Source organism: Paramormyrops kingsleyae, chromosome 25 (assembly GCF_048594095.1).
Source record: "Paramormyrops kingsleyae isolate MSU_618 chromosome 25, PKINGS_0.4, whole genome shotgun sequence".
In the NCBI taxonomy this organism is placed as follows: domain Eukaryota; kingdom Metazoa; phylum Chordata; class Actinopteri; order Osteoglossiformes; family Mormyridae; genus Paramormyrops; species Paramormyrops kingsleyae.
This window is the reverse complement of record NC_132821.1, coordinates 25,080,238-25,102,436: the sequence shown is the minus strand read 5'-3', so window position 1 is coordinate 25,102,436 and position 22,199 is coordinate 25,080,238. Positions and strand designations below refer to the sequence as shown.

Here is a 22,199-nt window from a genome sequence, read left to right as displayed (position 1 = left end):
TATGGGTATGCTCCCATCTAGCGTTCAGAACAAGAACCTGCACCCTGGAAGTCTCTGGAATTCGCAAAAGATCACGATCTTGATTATCCTAAAATTCACGGTTGCTTTTTTTCTTTTAAATATACCAAAGTGATTTTCTTTGCTGTCGTGTGCCTCAAGTTGTCAACACATTTCTATAGCGTCGGGGACAAAACTGCAAAGTGATTGATATTTAACAAACGTTTATTAGAAATCTCAATTTAAGTTAGCAACTGCTGTGTACTTGCGCAACACCTAGAACCTCATAAAAGAAACACACTTGTAAAGCAGAAAAAGAGTATTCAATACGATTACTTAGCCTACCTAGCTCTTACTAGGATATAATCAACCATTCTTACGATGTAGTTCAATGCATCGTAAAGTGTATGGTTGTAATTATAAAACAGTTTAAGCTATAGATAATCTCACAATATGAATTTTAATTATTTGTTGTCTTGCGTAACAGCTACCTTACGGCTGTTCAATACTTGGCGCTCGTTTTAGTCCAGTTTCATGCTGACTGGTTTGGTTTATTTCCCCCGGCATGTTAAAACGTGTTTAGGGTGACGCCGGGGTTAAGCAACAGAAAACTACGCGGGGAAGGCTAGAAACCGATCCCAAAGCCTTAGCAGCAAGGTGCGATCATAATAAGGAAATACGCGTATCTGTGGATTTATAACATGACAGTCGCACTGTGGGATCTGCTAGGACGAATCCCGCCGGAGCATCGAAACGCGAATACAAAGAGCGCGTTTGTACGCGGCCCCTGTCGTCGGCGGCGTTAACCTGTGGTACTTAAAAACAATTGTTAGGAATGAGCAAAGCCTGCAGTAGAAGCGGATCGAAAAAAAAGATTAAATGATAGATTTTCGCCCGGCCTATTGAAAAGTTCGAGTTTTGTCACACTTCGCGACCAGGCACCACCTCCATTTGTTAGCGCTGTTGCTGAATTTCCTGTTGCAGTTTGGTTATTATACGGTGCTGGAAAGGTAAGTCAGCTGGCCGCTTTGCCGTAGTTTAGTTTCTGGAACATTTCAGTTGGAGAGTGATGTTAATTTATTAAAATGCTAGGGTAAAAGAATGAAAATGTGTATTAGATAGGAGTTGTTATTCTCCTGTAGTCGCGTTTCCAGGACGATGGCAGCAGCGCTCAGATGCGGGTGCGCCGCTCCGGGAGCGAAGTTATTGTACGGTGACAGCAATCTTTGAAATGGACAATTATTATTTTTTCAGGTAAAAGGGTTTTTCCCATTTTCCCCTAATGGCTGAAGCTAGACGTGAAGAAGAGGAGGAGGAGTTGAGAGAGCTCAGAGATACGGTTGTTTTGCGGAACCGAAATCCAACAACAGGTATTTATTTTTTAAAACACTGGCTTTACTATCTTTACATGGACGATCAGGCACATCCTGCTGGCTAAGAGCGTTTCGGGTTTCGGCGCAGCCAGCCTGAGCGCCCCTGGGTCCCCCTGTTTACAAACGGCTCTGCCTGGGCAGTTTTCTGGAGCTCGGCTTTGATTCTTATGCGTGGCACGTTTGAGGTTCGCAACAACATTGTCATGTCGAGACACCGTTTAAGAAGCGAGGCTTGGAAGTTTAACTGCGCAGATTGAGATTGTCAGGTTAATACGTCATGGACATGACACAAAACAAGAAACATTTATACACTAGTGGCCAAAACTGTGGAAACACTTTCAATTTTTAGAGATTGCAGAACTTCGATTTTATTGAACTGTTGCTCCAGTTATTTATTTAATCGTCCAATGTATGATATTTGTAACATTATTTGATTTATAAACATTACCGCCAATATTCGTGTAGATTTTAAACAACGTTTTTAGAGCGAAATGCCAAACATGCCAGGTGTTTCCACAATTTTGCCCACTAGTGTAAATTTTACAATTGTTAGTTATATAGTTGTCCTTCTGTGCTTTTTTATAATCATTTGAGTATTACACCAATGAACAGGCGGTAGAAAACTGCACCCCCTCCAAAAAAAAAGGAATATTGTAAGTAACACGGTGCAGTTATGTATAATGTGCCATCCCTGAACCAGCGTGGAATTAATAAAAATGTTTGGTTCCCTAACTATCTGCCTCGTGGAGTAGACAGTGCTTTCCTTTGTACTCCTTGCCACAAAAAAAAAACACCTGCGTGAATACCTGCAAACCGAACGCTCTCAGTCAGGGTTTAAGTAATTAGAAAAGATAACTGCCCTTGCCAAAGGATATTGTCCTCCGTGCCATCCAGGACGATAAGTGCTCACACAGGTGTGTGAGGAGTAAGCAGGTAGCATGAAGTCTGACGTGTGGATGCGGACGGCCACTGCAGTTTTGGTGATTATTATGCTTGTGGGATGTATTTGTGGTCACTGTCCTTCAGTGTTACAGTGTCAGGGTGAGCGCTGACATTTACTCGATATTTACTATAAACTAGTCATTGTGGTACCTTTGCCCACTCCTAGCTGGCAACTAACAAGTACAATGGGAGGTTTTTTGAGGTGTGCCAACCTGAAACCCCCCTAAACCGCCCCCCCCCCTCCCTCCCTCAACACCACTTATCTCTGGCTTGCTGAACCGAAGGCCGGTTTTATTACTGGAATACAAACATCCTAAAGGCTGTTTGTGAATCGGAGCGAAGGTCATTCCTGGCGCTTTTGGCCTGGCAGGAATGAACGTGGCTTCGAAATGCGCTTTTAAAGAGCAACCGTCTCCTAATACAGTCTTTAGGAATGAGTCAGTCGGTGACATGTTTGTGCTCGGAGCAGGGTGCATGGTCTCTCCGGCTTCATTTGATCTTTAACCTTGTGGGCTCTTTCCGTGCGGAAAATGTAATGGGTCACTGTTGCCGGGGTTGCAACAATCTTCGGCTGAATAGACATCATTACCCCCCCCCTCCTGTTTTACGGTAATGAAGTTAATATTCAGTGCATATGAACTATGCCAGTCTATGCCAAAATGGGGGTCTTTGTTCTATATTAGATTAAAGTTTGTCTGTGTAAAGTAAACATGTCAATCATGGCTGTTCCAGCCAATCATCCGGCCTGCTTTGCCTTGAGGTAGGCTGGCTTATGATTGGGCTGGAGAGGAGGGTCCTATTGGTTTTCCACCTGTCACCCCCACTCCCCACAAAAAAAAAAAACAATGAATTATTGCCGACACAATTGCCATTATCTGTCAGTTCTGTTTTTCTCATTTTTCTTAAGATTAACAAGGAAGAGTGCAAAATGGCCAGGCTTAAAGCGGGTTAAGTTACTGGTTTCCTTGTAAACTGTGATGTGCTCTTTGTCTCGGTTTTCTTGCATGGGGGGTGCATGAGTAACATAGTGCCTTCCCCTGAACCGAAGCACATGGTGCCAGCTGACATATTCGCCTTATGCGTTGGGAACCGGTATTTTACTCGGAACCAATGTCTGACTGACAGATAAAAGATAAATTGTCCTACAGCCAGCTCACTTCGTTGGGTTGTTCACCAAGTTCCAAGTGGACTTCCTGTTTGGTTTTACACTGCACCACCCCCACATAATCTAACACTCTGTGAGTGTTACTCTCTTAGCCAGTGTCCTTAATGCGTAGGAATGCTCTTGTACTTGTGCTGTGAAAGTGAATTGGGACCAGTTAGCAAATGAGTCACATTAGAATTTGGTTGCCCCTTTCCCTAGTTAGAAGGCAGCTGGTTATCCTTGAGATGTAGGGGACGTGTGTAATATTTCATTATTAGGGCAAATATTCATGATTATTATAAAACAAAAAAAAAAACAGTTGATTCACAGTCCTGAAGGATGTTTGCTTTTGTATTCCATAAAGCCCCAGCATTTATATAATTAAGATTAATACATTATATTATTATGGTTAATATCTTAAAATAATGGATTTTGTGAAGATGCGTCATTGAATGTCACGGGAAAAGTGTTTTATTACTCACAGATTGATAAATGGAGCATTAAATCATTACGCTCTGAATTCATTATCATAATGCACTTGGTGTAATGTAGAAAAACATCCTTCGGTGGATCAGCAACCCCCCCCCCCCCCATTCCCCAGTTCAGCCTTTGGTAGGTGGGGGCTTTAGAGTCGACTTAATACCTTCTTACACCTTTGCAGCCCCTTTGCAGCTTGCTGTGTCGTGTCATGTTGAATAGGAATTGTCCATTTGCATTCATGTTGATTTGATTTATTTTATTAGGCAGCTGAAGATGCGTCATTGGATGTTTCGGGAAAAGTGCTTTAATACTCTCAGATTGAAAAATCACTCTTAATTGTCCCATGTTAAATATTAACTCTGACTTTTCCATTGTGTATCACATAATGAGGTGTAAGGGGCAGGTGGGTTCGATACTAATTTAGCCAGTCTCTGTAGGACAGATTTAACCTTTAAACTATTGAAAGGCCCCTCACAGGCTGGTAAGAGGCTTCCGGAATTTGCACGGCAGCTCAGCAGCGGGGAGTCCAGTTCTGCGTGAGCTGCAGGTTCAGCTCAGTCAGGGGGTGTATCGAAGGCGGTCCACGTGACAAGCTCCATAAATCATGTGCAGAACTGGATCGTGCATCCTGGTAGCAGGTCGTTGGAGCATGGGGCGGATTTTCCAAGCCCTGAAGTTTTCTGCTTGTTGTGGCGAATGAGGAAACGTGCTTTATAATCACATAATTGGTGCTGTTCTCACTCGGGGAGATGCTGGCGACTTTATTTGTGAGAAGAGAAGAGAAAGAAATAAAGGAAATCCTGATAATCAATCCAGTCACATGTATGACCTAAGCAGCTGTTGTGGTTTTTTTTTTTCTTTGTTTTTTTGGTTGGGCTGACCTTTGACCCCCTCCCACCAACTGAATTGTGGGAAGGGGAGTCAGCATGGTGGCTAATGATGTCCCCTGACACCTCCAGGGACAGGGGTTTGAATTCTGCCCCCATCTGTGTGTCTCCCTGTGTGTTAGTTTGATCCACCTGTTCCACCTTCTTCCCATGTACATTTAGCCTAAACCGCTGCTTCTGAAATGGCCGTTATGCCCCGTGATGAATTGATATATCCTTGCTTTGGGCCCTGTGCTGGGATTGGCTCTAAACTCCACCATGACCTTGTGCTGGTTGGATACATTGATGTTTTGGCTACGTATTGTAAAGACGGCAGCCTGCCCCTCTGAGTCAGTCACCCACATGCCTCACCTGGTCTGACCTCTTCAGCACAGGGGTGTCTGGACATTAAGGGCACATATTACACGTTTACCTGCTTTTTCGGCCTCTGACGTGACTCCCCGTGACGGTGTGTCAGGGTTAGGACTCTGCCGAAAGCTGATAAACCACTCCGGTCCTCTGGTGTGAGAGGCAGGTGAGGCTCCTTTTGGGTGGGTGGGGTTCGAGCCGCTGTTCCCAGGCACCTGAAGCGTAATCTGCCGCCTCCGTGACTAGCTGAAGAACAATAACAGTGCTTGCAGATAAAGGGCTAAAATGACAGAATGGAGCGGGAAAGAGGCAGAGGTCGCCCGGTGTCAGATGTACGCGGCGCCGAAGCCTTTCGGGATCTCCGGTTCTGAACCGGATTGACTCGGATGGTCTGTCAGTCTCGCCCGCTTTTGTAAATATCACGTGCAGAAGGATTGCATCGTCGAAGGGTGCCGAAGAGCTGAACTTGAGATGTTTCAGTCACACTGGCTGCCGTCTTACTGAAAAGTCTAGGTTAACGTCGGCTGCGTGATCGCTTGCCGGCCCGAACAAAAGAGGCTGGTACATCTGGTTTTAAATTCCTTTCTGCCTGAACAGAAAACTGGAAATGTGTGTGTGTGCTTCTGGGGCGTGGCGTCAGGAAGGGTTGAAGCATCGGAATTCCCGTTCACGTCGGTCCTAGTCATGCGCAGGAGGTCCCCCTCTATTGATGTTAGCATAATTCCATTAGTGTGCACGCGAGGCACTGATTGGTCAGTTGCTGGTGTGGGTGACAGTGAGGAGATTGTAATTTTCTCCCAGGCAGAATGCTGACTTCCTGGTTTCTAAAGAGCAGGTGCATGGCCGACAGGTGAGCACTTCCTGAATGGCCGCATTCCAGTGTCAGATTGGTGCACTGGCGCCAGCCAATCAGGCGGCGCTATTGTGGTCGGCGGCTGGGGTTTCTTTGCATAAAAGACACAGTGTTAGCAGAGAGGGAGGGATCTCACATGCCGTTTGGCAGCCGGAGCAGGTAAGGGGATTTTCGCCCGTCTATCTTTGCCAGCCTTAAGCTTGATTTTATTGGTAATGTTAGCATGCTAGCAAAGGCCTGCAATGACCTCCTCCAGCTGACGTTTTTTGTCGGGAGGCGAGACGTAGCGACCTTCCCCGATAAACTCGAATCCACAGACACGCCGGATCGACAAAGCTGGTGTCACTTTTCATCTATGCAGTTTTTTTTTCCCATTTGGCAATTGTTTCCTTGATTTCCGTGTGGCCTTTTTGTCATGTTGTGTTTTTGTCTCTGCGTATTTTGAGCCACAGCGAGTAAGGAAGGTGAAGGAGGTGGGTGTGGCCAGTTGGGCAAGTGCTGTAGGGTTGAAGTGGCACTTCCAGTTGGATCTAGAGAAGCTGCCTGATACCTCAGTGTACGCAGGACATAGAACAGGTAGTAGGAAGCAAAAATTTGAACTGAAACCAGACTACTTTCTCACGGGGTAACTAATTAGTTACCAGGCCCTTTACCTTGTGGTTATACCTTAACCTTGCTTGCTCACCTTAAGCTGGTGGGAGCAGCTCCTTGTTTGTCATGCGAGGGGTTTGTGAGGAGCCCCCCCCCCCATGAGATCGTGTTGTGTCATGTGACTGGACAGCGGAGTGTGTACTTATAGCAGGACTGTGTGAGAATGTCGCTAAAGCTAACAGCCAGCAGTACCGGAACTTCCCAATCAGCATTCAGAGTGAACACCATCCTATAGATTTTAGTACTGAATTGTAATGCAAAGTATGGACCATTATATATCATGTAAAAAGAGGCATGGGTGCAAAGTTCAGATCCAGAAAGTAAAAATCCAGACCATGATTTTGTTTTAACCAGCCAGTTGAGTATAAAGAGTCAGAGTCACAGAGTACTCAGCTGGTTGCTTGAAACAAAACCTTGGTCTGGATTTGTGCTTTCTGGACCTGAACTTTCCACCTCTGTAAAGTGCTTCCCTCAATGTGTGCGTGTTAATTGGTTTTCACAATACTGTTAAAATTGTGCTCTGATGCATACAGCATATGCTGTTTGTTAGCCCTGTGGAATTTGGCTGTGTCTGCAGTCAGACTTGATGTCTGCTAGTTAGGCAGCGACCCCCATGTTTTGGGAAAGAGCCCCAGGGTTGGGGACAGTTAGCTTTATGACATGGAGACTTGGGAGTTTCTCTGGAAGCAGCTGGAAAAAGCATCACCTACGAGTGTGTTTTATCCCAGACATGACTGTTCATGAATTTCGATTGTTAATTGTATTTTATTTGTATGTTTCTATGTATCTCTGAGTGCAAACCTCGACCTTACCTGTCATTCATATTTCCCATGACGTGTGGATGAGGGGGATGACCGCCTGGCCCCAAACCTGCTCTGAACTCCAGGGTCCCTTTGTACTTTTGTGGTGACACCTCAGTCGTCCATATCCACAATGCATACTCTTCACCTAAAATGTCACCCATCCTGTTGTCATCTGGAAGACGCTTCATAAATATCAATCCACACCCTGGAGTCTTGGCGTGTTTGGAATTCAGCTTTTCTCCCCAGGGTTTTAGCTGCCTCAGGTACTTTAAGTTCTGTCCGCTGAGAGACGCTGGTTGATGATTCTGTGTGCGTTTCGTAAGGCTGCTCATGGACTAGTAAGGGTTAACGCGGGCAGCATGCCATGTCGTGTCCATGGAGCTTCTCTTAGCATTTCTAGTAAAATGGCCATGTGGAGGCAGGTGAGGTTTTCAGTGCCTCCTTCCAAAATTCCACACCTCTGGAGTCAGCCGGTACGCCGTCCCTCCATTCGTGCAGTATTCCCTGGTCAAAGGGAGCTGGTCCGGGCCTGTGTTGGGTCTGGCCCAGGGTGATGCTCCACAAAGCAGGATTTCCAAGTTAGCTGGGATAATTTAAGCTCGAAGTCAAGATTGTCCAATGAGGGTTTAGGTAAGGAGGATTTCTATTGGACAAGCATGACTTTTAGCTTAAGTTAGGCTAACCCAGCTAACAGAAATCCTGCTTTGTGGCACACCCCCCTGGAAAGGCTGGTAAAATTCTTGTGATGAGGGAGAATGAAACCTTTTTTTTGGATTTCTGGTTTATAAAGACACTAAACTGTCCGCATCGCAGGTCAGCTCCATGGTGCAGACACAGGCCTGCTGTGAATGTTGGCTCAGCACAGTTGCCGTAGATTGACTGTGCTCGGACTGACAGACTAGTGTCTGATTTAAGCATAGCCCCAGGTTACAATAAACCTGTGTGGTGTTACAGTAATATGGTATACCATTGTAATTTAATCTTGGCGACAAAATTGGCCAGGCACCTGGGCGATGGGTGATGGTCCTCCAAGGTAAAATTTGCCATGTATATTGTGACATATATTATACGGATTTCCCCATCCCCCGCCACGTCCAGCAAATATTATCAACAGGATTTCAAAATGTCCGAATAGCACTGATTTTGAAAACACTGCCTAAATACCATATATCGCGGTATGATGTCTTGCCGGTATGAAAAGTTTGATACCACCCAAGCTTACACGGACGTTGCTTCAAAACTAAGAGAAAATTATAGGCATTCCATTTGTGAAAAGCTTGGCTTGGACGGTCTCCCTCCTCACTCCTGTGAACCTGGACCTCGAGAGATGCACTCCTCGCCGCCCATGCAGCGATGCTTTTGGCCAGATTATGTTACAGAAATCCCTGCCGTGGTCTGCAGTTTGCCCACAACTGAGATTCGATAGGCCTCTCTTCCTTTTATGGTATAATCAAATGGTCAAGGACCACAGGGGAACCCCCCCCCCCCCCTCCCCTTGGACGATAACAACAGATCTAGCCCAAAGTAATTTAAACGGGTGTGTCTGTCTGGGAATTTCCCCTTTGTGATTAGGAGACTTCATTTGACCTTTGAGGGGGATGCGACACATTTGATGCTATAGATATATGAGAAGTTGAATGAGCAAAAGCTTCTCGAAGGAGCTGTGTAGATCTGTAATGGGGCATGTCCAGGTTTTGACTAAGCATCTCTCCGCCTCTTTTCAGAACGATCGGAGCGGAACAAGCCGGAACATCGGCTCTCAGGGTAAGTTCTCCCTTCCTCCCCCCGGCTAGGGTTCCCGGTTCCGGTGAGGGCAACTCTGAGCCACGGGAGATGCAGGGAGCTTTTGGTAAAGGAGAGATGAGGCCTAGGTTATTGTGGAAGGGACTGGGTTCCTTTATGTTATAGTTCTAATGGACTATTGTTGCCCATTGTTAATGATCTGGGCTGTAATCTTCTTAATTATGGTGATCACTTGAATCGTTAGACCTTTCATCTACCCTCTGCTGCTTCGGGGTGTCGTGTTTATGGTCTGGTTCACTGTGGCAGCTGTCTTGGAATCACTGGTGAGCCCACTGCGAGGGCAAGAAGTCTCCAGAAGCTTTTCAGCAGATTATCCTCTTCCCCTGCGACAGTGAGCGAAATGGCAGGGGCTGTGTGTGTGTGTGTGTGTGTGTGTGTGTGTGCGTGTGTGTGTGTGTGTGTGTGTTTATTTGGCAACAGCAGCATGTTGCGCTGTAGTGTCAGATTAGCAGTCTGACAGTCGGTCCTGGTGGATCTGTGAGTGTCACCCCTTATTAGACCCTGCGAGGGGGCCGTTAGCCTGCCGTTAGCCGGCCGTTAGCCTGCCGTTAGCCTGCCGTTAGCCTCTGTTGTCCCCACAGCCTCCGACGGTAAGGTCAGAGTGTACTCTGTAGCCCTGCATGGCATGACCGGTTCCCTGAGTCCTTGGGTGTTTCACCGTTTTGTTTTTGTCTTTATTGTGTGTAAAGAGTTTGCCGCGTCATTTTCAGCCTGGGTTTTGTTGTTTGTGTCACGATTGAGTAAAACCGGCCTGGATGGACATGTTTTACAGTAGAGTTGGTCCTGAATTTTGTGTGGAAAAGGGGCAGTATTCTTCAGAAACCTTTTGGTCACGTCTGCCAGTAAAACCAGGAGAGTCTCTCTGTCACCTTATGTTCCTCACAGTCCTTCACCGCTTTTCAGTTACAGTGTGTGCTTTTTACGTCTTTTTATAAAAATGACAAGGGGGCAACGCTATATTGGGTAGCTCGTGTAACCAGCTTGTCACGTCTGCTTTTCAGTCAAGGAGCCCTGTTGTCTATCAGAGCGGCTATCAAAAGAAGTGAGTGCTTTTGTGTTCAACTAGAGTTTTCAATTGTTTAAAAACAGTGTAAAAACCGCATACAGTCCTTACAGGCAGAGGTGGATAGTTCAGGTCCGGAAAGCAAAAATCCAGACCAAGGTTTTGTTTTAACCAACCCGCTCAGTACTCTGTGACTGTGACTCTTTATACTCAACTGGTTGGTTGAAACAAAATCTTGGTCTGGATTTTTACTATCTGGAACTATCCACCTCTGCTTACAAGAGTAACACTTTAATTCCTGTTGTATTAAAAGACTAGGAGCTAATTGTGAATGTACTCCCTACCCATTAGTGTCTCGGAATTTCATTCCATTCCTGTCGCTGCTATTTGTGACATCTTTTCTGGGCGCGACGCGGCTCATGTTTAACGATAGCTACCTTTGTTCTTTTCTATTTGAACATTGCAGCGTCGAGGGGCAGCGCCCAGAATGACATCCCCCGTGATCGAAGGTAAGTCTCAGTGGTTTACCCTGCGTCGGCGCCGGTCGGTATAGGCGGCCGCCTAGGGCACCATCCTCTGAGGATGGGTGTCGGATTAGCAATTTCACTTCGTCTCAGATGGGGGCGGGGCGGGGAGGGGAGGTGCTGATGGTGAAGCTTGCCGATGAAATCGGGTCGGCTTTGACCAGTATTTCCCTGGACGCCTTCTCTTAGAGCTGGGCGATATCATATCGATATCATATCGCCAAGCCCTACCTTCTCTATGTCTTTGAGTGCATTTGAAACGGCCGTGATAATTTTTGCGCCTCTGCACGTCTGTGTTCACTCTTTTAGTCTGTGCACAAGTACGTCTATTCACATCTTTGTACTCCACTTCAAATACGTGGCATATTTAAAAACCTAAAGTCATAACACTTAATTAACATCCTCTACTGCTATAATAAGTTGTCTAACAGGTGCATGTGTAAATATATACAAGTTTGTCCTGCTCAGAGTTATTAAGCTGGTTCTGAGATGAGCTGTTGGCTGTTGAAACCATGCGCCGCTCTGCTAATATCTTTCTTGGCGCTTTTGCTTGCGGCAGGAGACCAGAGATAACCATTCTGTCAGCGGAACCTCTGAGTCCGGGTCACTGGTTCCCTGGTGGTTCTGGGGGCTTTCCTCCACCGCCCCCTCCCTCTCAGCAGATCTGGGGCGGACGCATCCCAGCAGAGGGCCTGGTAATGCTCAAGCCTTCCTCTTACCCATGACGGTGTGATGTACTGTAGGGTTTGTGTCTCTGGGTTTACCAAGTTTTTTAACCCCCCCCCCCTCACTTGCCTGTAGCCCCCGCCCTCCTATGACCAGGTGATCAAAGAGAAAACAAAGGAACAAGAGCCCCCACCCTCGGCCCCACCGCTTCGTACCACTGCCATCACCACTACCATCGCCACACAGACTGACTTTGAACCCGAGACTGAGTCATCTGTCCCAGAATGCACTGCAACTGCCCAGGACACCAGAGCTGAATCTGCTGGTAAGAATAAGGGATTAAAGTGTCATTCCCAGATAAAATCAAATATACTTCAGATACAGGTGCAGTTTATCAGTTTGAGGTAATTTTCCCATGATTCCGTAACTTTTGTTAAGGTGAGCTTTAGCCAATCGTACAGCGTGATCTCGTCTGATGATGTAATGGGGGAGGAGTTCATGTTTTTGACCGATTCTGAAAGTTGTTAAATGCTAATTTGTGCTCATCATGTTGTTTGATGCATTTTTTTATCATTTGTAGATAAAAAGCCCCATAAACCTCCCAGACCATCCCTGCCTTCAAAAGTTAAGCGAACTCCAAGTCAGCTTGGGGCTGCACAGGGAGTACAGACCGCCCCTGTCAGTCAGGAATCTGGAAATCGCACTTCGGGATCCAACCCGAGTGACCCCTTCCTGCCTGGGGAGGGTGCCCCCTCCACTGAGCCCCTTAGCCCCGCCCCCGCCACAGAGTGCCCGGTCTCTGCCCCCCCCTCTGAATCTCTGTGGTTCCCCACTCCGCCTCCCCGCACCAACCCCAACTTGCGGCCGCTCACTCGAGAGGTCAAAGTTCAGACATTAGTCCGACTGAAGGATGACGGGGAGAATGGCCAGTTGATTCTTGCTGGTGGGGAGGTGTCCGATAGCAAGTACCTGCAGGAGCTCCTGGACGTGTTTGGCGAGGGCGACGTGTGCGACGCCGGGGAGGGCAGCGAGGAAGAGTCTGACGACGACGACGACGACGACATGTGCGCCCTGCACAGCCACCGGAACATCCGAGCCAAGATCCAGGCCTTCGAGAAGCAAGTTGGCACAGACGGAGGAGACAGCGAGGGCCTGGTGGGAGAGCCGCAGGCAAAGCCCCGCTACCAGCTGCCAAAACCCCCCATGTTGGCACCAAAGCCAGCCCTTTCATCCAAGCCCTCTAACTGGACCTTCTGGGAGGACAACTCTGTAGCTGGCTCCACCCCTGTCCCCGCCCCCAGGCCCACCCCCCTCTCCACCCCCAAGCCACTTTTTCCCCAGTGTACTGCAGAGAATGGAGGCTCCGCACAGGCCCTGCCCTCTTCTTCTTCGGGGGTGTCTGTTCTCGCCCGGGTGAAGAACATCATGGCCCAAGAGGACCAGCCCATAGTAGCACGCCCCACAGTACAAGCTAAGCCCAACCTGCCCATCCCTCTTAGTGGCAGCCTTGACGACTGGATCACGCCCGCAGGTCAGTATCATGGCCGTTGGTGGTGTATCCATAACCGTAATCTCTGCGGCCCTAACCTGCCCACGGGTTCCCTCCCCTCCTCCAGGCACTGCCCCGGCCAAACCGCTCCGCTCTGTTCAGAACCCACCAAGCCGGCCCAGTATCTCCCGAAAGCCCACGATGATCAGAGTAGCCAGCAAATCAGAAACGCGTGAGTTTCCCCTGCTCGCGACCAGATGGCTTAAAAAAACAGATAATTATGGGAAGGGAGTAAAATAGCAGATGTTATTGTGAAGCAGAGTGCTTAGGAGGACGAATTAAACCACTTCATCGTTAAGTACTCATTCATCCGGGTGCCTACAATTCCACAGGACTTGTTCCTTTCTGTGTTTGTTTATACAGATCTCTGAGCATAATATAGTGATTATCAAACGTGCCACATCACTTGTGGAAGTTTTACTTACTCAAAAATGTTCTGAGGACAGAATGAAAAATGATTGGTTCAGAGAGATAGATCCAAGCAACCACAGGTGGAGGGACCAAGACATCTGATTGGATGGTCCTGCCTCCTCTAGTTGCTTAGACCCACCTCCTCTACAATCTGATAGGTTATTTCTCTGAACCAATCGTTTTTCATAATGCCCTCAGAACACATTTGTGTAAGTACAACTTCTAAAATCTGATTCTCCTGTAGAGCATTCAGTGGGAGCCTTGCTCTGATTGGTTGCTTGAACCTGTTACCTATCCTGTAACTGACTGGTCTCTTTCAGAATCGGAGGACATGTTTCAGGACAATCCCCCCCCCCTGACCCCCCAGTGGCCTGCAGGAGACTCTGTTCTGACCGGCCAAAAGTCCAGCCTCTTGTCTAAGTCCACCTACCAGACCCTGGTGCAGGTGAGACGCCCTTGGCATTGGGGCCATGTTCTGTCGCTCCAGTCCCATTTGCTGGCCTGCGTGAACCACCCCCCCTCGCAGCCCGAAGCGATCGTGGTGTGGGAGTCGCAGGATCCGTCGCGGACCACAATGCCTCATTTTCTTTAACCTCAGCTGCACTCTGAATGGGAGCCCCTCTGCTGTTGCCGACTCACAAACGCGTCTTTGTGTTTCGGCCCTCACCGGACCCCCGGGTCCACGTCAGCTGTGGCTCGCTCACGCCACCCAAGAAAAAGCCTCCTCCCAGATAGCTAGCGGCTGCCCCAGCCTGGACTCGCCAGACCCCTGCCTTGCCCTCACGACCATCTCCCAGCACTGTGGAGTATCCCAGTATCACTCGTCGTACTCGTGTCCTGGGCTGTGACCCTCGTCCACGAACGGTGCTATTCCAAAATTGCTCTGTCTACACCTTCAAATTAGGCATTGACATCCAGTGACCATAAATCCCCTCTACCCCATGGAAGGCCTAATTGCATACTGTCTGGCCCCCGAGTTAATCTTGCTGGATTTAACACCATCTGACCTCTCCGTGGGGTCAGTAGACGCGGTCTGCAGACTGGCAGCACGTGGTGGCTACAGGGGATTAGCATGCTAGCATTTTCCTACTTGGCTAAAGGTTTCCTGCTCTGTCTGTTGGCCTCTAGGGATTCGGTAATTCAGAGTGGCCCGACAGCTCCGCGCCCGCAATATCCCTCCCCCCTCGGTGAGTACGGCATGTTTGTCTTCATTGGTCAGAGTACTTCAATGGCCTTGCACACTAGATTTAGTTTCCTGGGAAGTTGCAGCTTCTAGGTTTGATGACATCAGAAACTCTCTTTAACAGTCAGAAATTCCCATTTCCTACTCAGACCCCCAGGGGGCAAGGTCCTTCCACTCTGCCCCCCACCAACTAAAGTAGCACCAGGAAGGCCCCCCCCTCCACAGGCTGGCAGCCCCCGACAACCCTCCTTACATGGAGGAAGAAGTGCAGCTCCTGTCAGGCAGCGTCAGGGGACAACTAAGCGGGGTCCTGTTCTACCCCCTAGACCCAACCCCGGACACGTCCTCTACAACAAGTATACAGTAAGTACTATTGCGTTACTGGTGATCCTGTGGGGGATGTATGAGTATTCAGTGTGTAACTGAATATGGGAGTAAGCTGTCAGATGGGCTGTCTGTAAGCCCAGAAGCAGACGTCTAGGGATTATTCTGCAAGTTTAACGTCACCTGTGCTTGTAAGCTGAATGACTGCCCTGAGAAATGTCCAGCTTTGGATGAATGTGTCAGCTAAGGGTTCACGTTACCGTACTGAATGTTTTCGTCCATGTTCCCTCAAGCTTGGACTCCCACACGCAATTGCAGAGTTCAGCTACCGTGGCAGCAGTCCAGGGGAAGTCTCTTTCCAGGTAAATAACCCACCCTCACCAAAGGCTGCTGGAGTTCGCTGACAGTTGAAGCCATGACAGACTTTTGTTTTGCTGTGTTGCCTATAATGACTTTACCCACCTTGTGTAGTAGTCATGGCAATGGCTGAGCATGTAATTCTATGTTGTGTCGCTATAGACTACAGACCGGTCATTTATTTAAACCGTTATCTATCAGTCAATCCGTCGGATGTTTTTGGCAAACGGGGGCCACTGAAAATCACCATAATAATAATAATAATAATAATAATAATAATAATAATAATAATAATAATAATCTTTATTTATATAGCACCTTTCACATATAAAATGCAGCCTGAAGTGCTTTACATTGAAAATAAAAATAAGAAAAAAAGCAACAAAACAGGGTAAGCAATTAGGGAGCAAATACGTGCAAGGAGATGGTATAAAGGAACAAAGTATACAAATTAGAATAAATAATATGATGATTATATAAAAAAGCAAAAACAAAACATAATATTAGAATAAAAAATTTATGCATAAAACACAATTATATAAAAAGAGTATCTATCCATCCATCCATCCATCCATCCATTTTTCTGAAACTGCTTATCCTGTTCAGGGATATTAAAACCCAAGGTAAAGAAGTACGTTTTTAAAAGCTTTTTTGGTGACGGCATAATTAAACTGGTATTGTTGCTGAAAAGCGTGTGAACTAACATGGCCGCTCTTCTGGTGAAGAAAAACGAGGTTCTGCTGCTGCTGGGGCAGATCGACAGCGACACGTTCGAGTGCCAGGTGGGGGACAGCAAGGGCCGGGTACAGAAAGCCTGCATGAAGATCATCACTCCTCTGTTTGATGCCTCTGACTATGAGCAGGAGGTAAGGTTACAAGCTCCAGGCACTTCGCCTCGCTTCCTCCTCCCTGTTGTCCGATCCAGTTTCTTACTTTGTAACCACAATGCAGTGACGCATCAACCACTCGTTTAACTGTTTAGCATCAAGGTTACTGCAAACGGCAGTGCTTCCCAACCTGGTCGTCGGAGGACCCACAGACGGTCCACATTTTTGCTCCCTCCCAGACAGCCCACATTTTTGCTCCCTCCAAGCTGGGAGGGAGCAAAAAATGTCGACTGTCTGCGGGTCCCCGAGAACCACATTGGGAAACACTGGCATACGGTAATTGCTGTAAATGCCAAACCATGTATCTCAGCCAAAAGATCCTCAAACATTTGTTAAAGACATTCCCTGTCTCTGTCTCCAGGCACTTGGCAGAGGTCAAACATATAAGGGTGGATCTGGATTACAGGTGCAGGCGCTGCATGATTTTACCGCAGGTAAGTGACCTTACAGATGCAACCCTCAGTAATGCTAATGAACATAGGGTGTTTTGAAACTGTAATTTTCACATTTGTGGTTAATGAGCATTAAACTATGGCAATGTGTCTCAGCCCAGTCCCAGGGGACCCCCAGACAATCCACATTTTCACTCCCTCCCAGCTCCCAACACACCTGAAAGAGGTATTCGGTGTTCTTAATTGGCTGGGAACTGGGAGGGAGCAAAAATGTCAGGTGTCCCCCAAGGACTGGATTGAGAAACTCTGAACTATGGGGAATTAGTAGAAGCCCTCATCTGGGACTGGTTGGCTCAGAAATGGACAGACATCTAGAAGTCCGGGCTCAGATAAATTTAGGATCTTTTCAACTGGCTCTCCAGGTGTTCTCAGCTACCGCCCCCTAGAGGCAGTGAGAGAAATGGAAATGACTGTTATGTTTGGTCTCTAGAGAGTGCTGAGGAACTGAGCCTACGGACAGGCGACATTGTATCCATGGTGGAGCAGGTGGACAGTGACTGGTACCGTGGTATCTGTAGGGGGCAGTCTGGCTTCTTCCCAGTCAACTATGTGAAAGTTCTGGTAAGAGCTACTGGGGCAGAGCTTTTAAGAGACAGACTCAATACCAGTATCCAAATAGATGTGTTTTTTTCTGTGATTTTTAGCATATTTCGTATTTTTTTCAGTCTAATGTTCCCGTGCCATCAAAAGGGAAGACAGTGCAGTCACCAGCGTCTGCTGTGAGGTGAGCTTCCTGCCGGGGGGGTGATCGTCTATCTCAGAGCACATAGAAACACACCACGGCACTCATCTCAGGGTCGAGAACAAGAGCAAGCGTCACACATTCAGACCTTGATTGGCCAAGACTGGATTCAAGTCACAAAATAATGGCCGCCGTCACGTTTAGCATCTTCCGAATGACGTTCAGTGACTTGCACAGCATTGTGGCAACAGCAGTCTGCGGAGTGACAGCAATGTACAGTTGACATCAATCCCATCATGCATCGGGATGCTCGTGGTGATGGGAGTGCGTTTCATGTCCCCCTTCCTCCTACAGTGGGCCAAGGTGCGTGGCCCGTTTCGACTTCGAAGGGGAGCAGAGCGACGAGCTGAGCTTCTCCGAGGGGGACGTGATCCGGCTGAGAGAGTACGCGGGGCAGGAGTGGGTCCGGGGTGAGCTCAGGGGCCGCACAGGCATGTTCCCCCTCAATTTTGTGGAAATCGTGGAGGACCTGCCCTCATCCCCGGCCCAGCCATCCCCTCAGATGAAGATAAAGCTCCCTGGTAAGACGGCATCCATAGAAACTTCTCCTGTACAGCCAGGGACTAAAAACAACCACGAAACAGCCTGTTAATCCTAATCCAAATGACCATCCCATCTAGGCACCAGTCTATTTCTATGCTTGCAAATGTGCCTTGATTGATTAGCCGATTCAATAAACATCATAATCAAATCACATTCAGCCAGAAGCATAAATGGGGTATAATTATTTAACTTTGTTAAATTAAATGGAGGTTAATCGGGGAACAATTCCTATCATTTCGAAAAAAGAACTCCATTATTGAAATCGTGCCCCTTGATATGAACAGTAATGATTATTTCAATTAATTAGTGGTTACTCTGTTGAAAACTGTTTTATGTTGTTAATTCATTCTCTTCCTTTTATCTTTTGCCCTAAATTAGCATAAAACCATTATTTGGATTAGTCAGGCCCTTGCCAGATTGCTCAAGTGCAAATACATAAAATATATAATATTTTACAACATTTTTACATTACGTTGTTCAGTTAGCAGGTTAAGCAAAGTTTAAATAACAACTCAGCTGGCACAGAATTAAACCAGCCAGTGTTCAGGAACGGGATAATGATACATTATTATGCAGCAAAGGCATTGTTATGATTAATTGTTTACTACTCTCATATTTCCTATTGTCTCAATGGATTTTACTTTAGATCATAATAAAATGTTGGACCTTGGCTTCACTCTAACAGCTTATTTATTATATAAAATAATTACCGTTTTGTGAAGATGGAGAATCTTAGGTTCACTGCAATAGCAGGGCCTTTTTTGGAACCTTCCAGCTGTGGGTCCACACTCCACAGTCTGAATTGTTTGGCTCCAAAGTCTCACATTTCAAGTATGCTGCCCCCAGTGGTGTGGTGGATATATGACCACAAAACACAGGTTGTAAATAACACTGTCTCTTCCCTCAACCCCTCAGGCATGGATTCTTCATCTAAGAGCCAAGGGAAGCCCACTAAGGTACACTTAAAGTCATCTCTGCCATTACAGAAACTCACAGAGAGAGAGAATCCCAACATATCCATGGCCACCCATTATATTCGTTACAGATTGGGTGTCATTATGGATCTCGGCGTAGATAGGGTGACCACCTAATCCATGTAAGGGGAGACATTACGAGCTACTTCAGCTTTTGCAAACTGCTTTAAAGCTGAAAGGCTCCTGTGTTTGGCTAAATAGTTCAGCTTTTCTTGTCCTTTGACTGCTTTGTTTCCTTGATTGAAAGACTTATCCAGCTGTTTCACATTAACATTAGTGACACATGCATGATTATAGGAGGCTGACCAATCAGCACACAGCAAGAACTAAGTGAAATCCAGGTCTTTTTAATTGAAATTGTAGCTTACAAACCTTGTCCCGGCTCATAATGCAACCCCTGAGATAAATTAGGTGGTCACTGTAGGCGTAGTATTTTCGTTTTTACTGTATTCTATGACAGTTAAATATAATGCCTAAAATACTTTAGAAATAGTGAACTTGATATGTAAAATTGAGCTGTAACCCAGGCGAAGCACAGCATGTAATATTACTGAAAAACCAACATCGAGTTTGTTGACTGGTTTTATTTTGAGGGTCTCGGTGTTGCAGGTGAGTGTGGGGGGGGGGGGGCTATAGCAGGGTGCCTGTGCCTGAATGTTGGGTTCTGTGTAAAACCACCTCAGCCGGAGCCTGCGGGGGGCCAGTGGGCGGTGGCCCGGCACGACTTCACGGCCGAGACGGAGCAGGAGCTCTCCCTCCGGCAGGGAGACCGCGTCCTGGTCACGGAGCACGTGGACGCCGACTGGTGCTCCGGCAGGCTCCGCGGCAAGGACGGCATCTTCCCCGTGGCATTTGTGGAGTTCTGCACAGGTGAGTGACCCCCCCCCCCCCACCCCCAGATGGAAAAGGGCAGGGATGAGCAGTGCCTTTTTCACGGCTGCGTGACGTGAGTCTAGCAAAATCAAATCAAAGTTTATTTATCAAATGCACAACAATCTAGCATACGGCAGAAGACACAGCCATTGAACACTGTCCCTGACAACTATTATGTTAAAATAAAGTACATAAATAAAATAGCAAAAATAGAAATGCAGAAATGTGTACGAAAGCAGCTTGTTTTCTCAAAATAACAAATTTTCTCATTATCTTGTGATAAGACATGCTGTCATATCACTGTACACAGCTTTCGTAAACGTGCAATATGTTCTTGCCTCTTCTTTCCAGGCCCTTCTGTCGAGATGGAGGGATCCCCTGGAATGAGACGAGCTCAAGCCTTGTATGACTTCACCTCTGAGAATAACGATGAGCTCTCTATGACGGTCGGTCCCTTCAGTCAAATCAGATCTGTTGTATCATGTACACTCTTAGAAAAAATTTGTACCTTTGCTTATCACTGGGGCTATACCCTGAAGGGTCTGGCAACTGTACCCTTAGCTGTAGGTAATTGTACCTTTTAAGGTACAGAAATGGACTCTGAGGAATACTTCTGTACCATTGATGGTACATTAATGCTGTTTGTACCTTGGGATGTTCCTCAGAGTCCATTTTTGTACCTTAAAATGGGTACAGGGAAAAGTACAAAATTTTACCCTTTTTTCTGAGAGTGCAGAAGGTAACAATCGTTGTTAGAATTTAGCTATGCGCTGATACGCAAGTACACATCTACTGTATAAAACGATACGCACGGCAATTTCGTGTCGTAGTGGCACAAATGCGTATTTATTTTATGTGTATTTGTGCTGTTATGACAAGAAACCACTGTGCATTTTAGCCTTTATACCACAAATTAGCCACATAAAACATTTAAATTCATGGTAATGTCTTGTCATAACGCGCGAATGCACATAAAATACGCATTTGTGCCACTACGACAAAAGATTGTCACGCGTATCGCTTTATATGGCAAATGCGTACTTGCGTACCAGTTTTGTGCATCCCTGCGCCATGCTCCGTACATTACAGGTTAAATGTCTCGTTTAAATGTACAAAGGCTGAACTGGTAGCCATCAGGTTAAAAATTAGCCTCAACACCAAGAACATCTGCTGTTACCGCACGATGACCGAATTAACACTACAGGCTCTAAATGAACACCGGCTGCTGATGTTCTCACAGCTGTGACGATCCGCCAGCCGTAGAACTCATTTGATGGCTTTGGTTTGCCATCCTGTTTCTGCCCCCTGCAGGTCGGTGACATCATCACAGGCGTGGAGTCCGTGGATGAGGAATGGTTTGTCGGGGAGCTAAGGGGCAGACGGGGTCTGGTGCCAAAGAATTACATCCAGCTGCTGCAGGAAGGCTGAACGTGCGATTACGGCCAAAGGAACACAGACACTGGGAATAGTTTTTTTTTTGACCTGGAGCTCTGGGGGAAGACTCTGACGGTGCGGCGTGAGACTGTGGGGCTGCACCTCAACGTCCAACCCACTGAAGTGCCTTCTACGACATCGCAGTATTTCCCATGCATAACGGACCCCCCCGGCACCCTCATTCACACAGGCAGCAGTGCCGTGTGCATAAAGACAAATGCCAAATGAATCAGTTTAGAACAAGTATCTATTACAATGTGGGGGTGTGCCCCCCCCATAATGGACACACCCACCCAATGGGACACTTATTTTTTGTGTGATGCTGTAAACTGCCATTAAGCATCCCTTTTATTTTCAAGACATAGCTTCATTAATGACCAGCCACTATTAGCAGTACATGTAAGGCAAAGTGCCACTGAACTGATATGACAGCGCCCCCCTATGGCTAGTGTTGTGAACAATCTGACAGTATTCCTGTTACTGAGTACTGAGCCCATTTACCATACGCCATGTTTCTCAAGGCTGATTGTTTTCACTACATCTTGTTTTAAACGTTAATTCTTTTCTTCTCGGGATATATGCAATATTTAAATGTCAAAATTGCAGAAAGACAGCCTGACTTGTGATTTCTGACACTGTTCTTAGTTCAGGAATTGAAATAAGGTGTTTTATGCTGGTTCTCTATGCTTTAAAGTAAATGTCAAATGTATTTCTGTTTAACACTGCTCTGTTTGAAATTACAAACTAGTAGTCAAGTGTAAGTGTTAATTCAGTGGTGTAGTTTATTTTAGGATCGGTTCAGTCAACTCTGCCACTAGGGGGCACAGTACAAGGAGTGACCATAAAACGTGACAGGCCATTAAGACACACTGTAGAAGCTTCTATGTGCAATTCAGGACTGTTCTGTAATATATGCAAATGGAAATGCTTTACTTTAACAAAAGGATTTTGATCTGCAAAAGGCCAGGGCTGCATTCCCCAAATTCAAATGGGAGC

General features: G+C 46.7%; 1 protein-coding gene across 1 annotated transcript; it reads left to right on the top strand.

The window, feature by feature from the left end:
• Window positions 1-472: 472 nt before the first annotated feature.
• Window positions 473-21,964, top strand: sh3d19 (SH3 domain containing 19). Its single transcript, XM_072706913.1, has 22 exons — window positions 473-1,007; window positions 1,252-1,367; window positions 9,203-9,242; window positions 10,283-10,323; window positions 10,751-10,793; window positions 11,368-11,503; window positions 11,610-11,799; window positions 12,055-13,005; window positions 13,091-13,195; window positions 13,755-13,879; window positions 14,563-14,621; window positions 14,767-14,980; window positions 15,235-15,303; window positions 16,024-16,164; window positions 16,547-16,619; window positions 17,068-17,198; window positions 17,303-17,361; window positions 17,674-17,900; window positions 18,838-18,878; window positions 19,580-19,766; window positions 20,121-20,215; window positions 21,081-21,964. Exons 2-22 carry the CDS (start codon window positions 1,280-1,282, stop codon window positions 21,195-21,197), a joined length of 3,132 nt encoding a protein of 1,043 aa, XP_072563014.1. The 5' UTR covers window positions 473-1,007; window positions 1,252-1,279; the 3' UTR covers window positions 21,198-21,964.
• Window positions 21,965-22,199: the final 235 nt, after the last annotated feature.

Coding starts and splice junctions, on each gene's coding strand:
- sh3d19 (XM_072706913.1), top strand. CDS start 1,280: ATGGCTGAAGCTAGACGTGAAGAAGAGGAGGAGGAGTTGAGAGAGCTC. Junction 9,243..10,282: donor CCGGAACATCGGCTCTCAGG/GTAAGTTCTCCC, acceptor TCTGCTTTTCAG/TCAAGGAGCCCTGTTGTCTA. Junction 17,362..17,673: donor TCACCAGCGTCTGCTGTGAG/GTGAGCTTCCTG, acceptor TTCCTCCTACAG/TGGGCCAAGGTGCGTGGCCC.